The 3762-nt window shown below is 48.9% G+C and overlaps 1 protein-coding gene across 1 annotated transcript; it reads left to right on the top strand.

Annotated features, from left to right (window-relative positions):
• Nucleotides 1–218: 218 nt before the first annotated feature.
• LOC142564557 (uncharacterized) lies at nucleotides 219–3415 on the top strand. The gene is made up of 2 exons (XM_075675598.1): nucleotides 219–595; nucleotides 2870–3415. Exons 1-2 carry the CDS (start codon nucleotides 253–255, stop codon nucleotides 3289–3291), a joined length of 765 nt encoding a protein of 254 aa, XP_075531713.1. The 5' UTR covers nucleotides 219–252; the 3' UTR covers nucleotides 3292–3415.
• The last annotated feature ends 347 nt before the right edge of the window (nucleotides 3416–3762 follow it).

Below are 3762 nucleotides of genomic sequence, written 5' to 3'. Positions count from 1 at the left end.
GAATGTACTTCGATGTGAAGATCTATTGTGATCAGGGCAGTTCATTATTCAAACATTACTCGGAAGGTATATTCGAAATACCATTCGAATTCATTGAGTTGTGGCACATTCGATTCCTATTCGATTCGGTCTCAAAATATGTTATTTGCACCTCCAATGCAAGTGCCGTTTCTCTCGGATGAAACACTGAAACGGCTGCTAACGTCGCAGGTAAGCGGCATCTTGGATTCTGTGGCCAAGAGCTTTTCCCAAATGATGCGAGCTTCAACGAGCGCCCTCAGCCTGAGTCACGACGCTGACGTAGATCCGACGCACAACGTCACGCTCTCGCTGTGGCCCAAGACGGCGTCCAGGCTGCAGCTGGAACGATCCTACGGCCCCATGCCAGCGCCGCCTAATTCCTCGTCGTTCTTGGACAACTGGCTTACACTGGCTCCCGCAATTGCCAGCTTGGCCAAGACAGCAGCTCTCGCCGGTGGCTCACCGATGGGACCGTTCAGCTTCAGACCATTTGCCTGGCACCATCGTTACGAGGGCGGAGACGCTGCTGTAGTTTTGCCCATGTGGATCATGTTCCCTCCCATCTACGGGCCAGGTGAGACAGGCACCTACTTCTCTCCCGAGGTCCATTGTCTCCATAAAAAGGAGTCTGTCAAGCTGCTCGTTTCACATAGTCATAACCGTAGAAAGCTGTGATATGAAACCGTGAAATGTAGAAAACATGGTGCCTCAGTTGCCGCTGTTTTAGGTAGAAAGCTTATTCGGCGCAGAGATGTTTTTCTTTTTGTGCCCGAATAATAGACTATGCGAGCACAACAAAATATGTCTAACGTTTCGTTTATACGTACAAAAAAGGCTAGTCAGCCGGGGTTGACTTCGTAAAAACACAAGGTCTTATTGGGCGCATTAGTGCAGCATTACGTCAGTTCAGACTGCACTACCTGCGGTTTCACTTTGGGCACAGCACAAGCAAACAAACGAATATATCTTTAGGATGGACTCACATTTTTAGGCTACACTGCTTCCGGCATCGGCCCGTGTTTTCCTTAAGTAAACCACACTTCCGGTCGCTTTTATAGGCGCGCGCTGTTCGAACGCGCGGATTTGGGGTTTAATTTTGACCTTTATGCGATAATTACGCATAAACACGACTACGTGCAGAGCTATAGGGTAAGTTGGTGCATCTTTTTCGCTCAAAGCTTCATTTAGCATCTTTTTAGCGGTCCTATATGCATTGAAAGACTTCAAAACGCCTTTTGACGGAAGTGGGGAGAAATCGGTAGCTAGATAATCTGACCCCACAAACCCAAAATTGATCTGCGGTTACCGATTAAGCCCTTGACATCAAAAAAAAAGTGTGATGAATGGAGGGAGAAAGAAAACACGAACGCTGCAGCTTAGCCTTTTTTTTTCGTCTCCTTTCGTTCCGCTTTTTTACACATTCTAGGTCCTGATGTTTATTCGGGTTGTGGGCCCTTCGCAAGTCTTCCTTCTGAAACCTAGTGCAGTCATCCCTAGATGGAACTCGCAGTACCAAACTAAGCGAGAAGCAGGCATGGAAGATTACGCCAGTAATAGACCCGAAATTAGCAGGAAATTATCCTCTTTTATAGGTGCGAGCGCTCGACACTTTTGGAATGATTGTTGGACGGCGCCTTTCGTCGCGCTTTGTTGAAAAGCGTCTTGGACACCCTAACAAGATCAAATCGAAGAATCCGCAAGTTATTGGTGCGTGCCATAATTAAGTTAAGAAAGTGAGGCAGCCCACGGATTCTATGGTCACAAGTTGGAACTGACGGCGGTAGAAGTTATTGCTAGGCAAATATGTTGTCACTGTCATACTCAAACTACATGCGCCATACTTTCAAAGTCGCCTATCACCAACTGCACACCGGCTAAACTGTCATCTAACGACTGATTCTCCCAATAAGCAATTAGCACACTTAACACGCATGACCTCCTTAAATAAGTCCGCAAACTACCGCGACTGATTTGAAAGAGGTGAGTGACATATTACGTCCATGACTGTGGGCTGTCTTGCTTACGCACTAATAGCCTTACATCAGGGGCCGAAAAAGACTAGTGGTACACATGCGGTTGGTTGTTCTAGAGCTCACCAAAACGCTGTAGCGGCGAGCGGTACATTCGGCTAGACGAAATCGAGTGCTCGGAGCACATTCACCTGGTTCTTTCAGAGTGGTTCTTTCACCAGTTCAGAGCCTTCCGTTGTTGCCTAGCAGTCTGCCACGACGGTAGCTGATGATCCCCCCCCTCCCCTGTAGCCTAGTAGCTATGACGTTGCGCTGCGGAGCTCGGGTCCTCTGGTATGATGTCCACCGCGGTGGCGGCATTCCGATAGGAACAGAATGCAAAAACGCTCGTGTACCATTTGTACGTTAATTAATCAAAAGTAGTGAAAATTAATCCGGAGCCCTCCGCTGTGGCGTGCTTCATAGTCGCGTAATAGTTTTTGCACATCAAATCCCAGAATTTATATATTTTGTTTTTTTATTTAACCGGTGGGTGTCTCGGCGCCTGCACACCTTGATTGTTAAGGAGTGATGAAGCGTTGAACCTTTTCTTCTTTCAGCGTCCCATTGCTTTGGCGAGTGGCTGAGCATTCAACTACGGCACGTTTTTTCTTTTTCTGGCTCCGTATTGTTACGATTCGAGTAGGAGTGTGGTAGGATCCAACCAAATGTATTATAAGACAACAGGCGAATGAACTTTGCTAAGTCTTAAAAGCATCGTGTGGTCGAGGTGCGCGTTACAACGAAATATCAAGCGACTCATCGAGGTCATCGAGCCATGTCGAGGGAAGACTGCAGTGTTGTTTTAAAGCACAGCCATTCTTCACACCTGCATCCAGGACTACCACCTGGCATGGTATTCGGTGGCGCGGGCTCGTTGTACGCGACGCTGCTCGCCGAAGGCCTCCCTACTGCTCTCCTGGACAGCCTGGACAAGCGCAGCCACTACGCGTCGGCGCTGTGCTCGCACAAGCAGGACCCGTGGCTGCGACGCGCCATCGGCATCGAGGCCGCCTGGCGGGCGCTGCGAAGGGCGCCCTCTGTCGAGACCAGCGGCAGCGGAGGCCACCTGCTGGGCCTCGAGGACTTCTCCAGCGCCCACTTGTTCTTCCTGGCCGCTTGCCTCCAGCTTTGCGACGCTCCGCTGTCGAGGCGTGCGGAGTGTAATTTCGCGCTTCGCCAATCGGACGCGTTCGCGAGCGTTTTCGCATGCGCTGAGGGGTCAAAGATGAACCCCAAGGACAAGTGCAGGGCATGGTGACCTGGCGTTCGAGACGGAGCACTGCCGTCTTCTTGCCACATATACGGACTCCGCCTGCTGTTCCTGCTATCCATTGACTGAAATTGCACTCTGCATAAACATACACCTTGCACTCTGCACATACAGGCACCTTTGTGTAGAAGGCACGTAACATGAATGTAGTATGTTCTTATCAATGATAAATCTTGAGAACAATTTAACGCGACTTGTTTCCGTTAGTGTCGCCAGACACGTCGTTACGAACGTAGGTAACGTACATCTCCCATGAGCTCTTGAATTTAAAGTGGGCGGGCGCATCAACCGGTTAGCAGTCGAGATAAACAATAGGCAGTCGTTTAGAATATTGGTGGAAAAAAGAAGGGAAGAGGTTGATACGACCGGATACGTTACAAGCATATACATATATGCGTTTTGAGGAAGAGGAGAAAGATTAAAGAAATGTATACAAAAATGCTAGAATGAAAAGCATGT

Source organism: Dermacentor variabilis, chromosome 11 (assembly GCF_050947875.1).
Source record: "Dermacentor variabilis isolate Ectoservices chromosome 11, ASM5094787v1, whole genome shotgun sequence".
Taxonomy (NCBI): Eukaryota; Metazoa; Arthropoda; class Arachnida; order Ixodida; family Ixodidae; genus Dermacentor; species Dermacentor variabilis.
The sequence above is the reverse complement of the archived record's forward strand: the minus strand, read 5'-3'. Positions and strand labels throughout refer to the sequence as shown.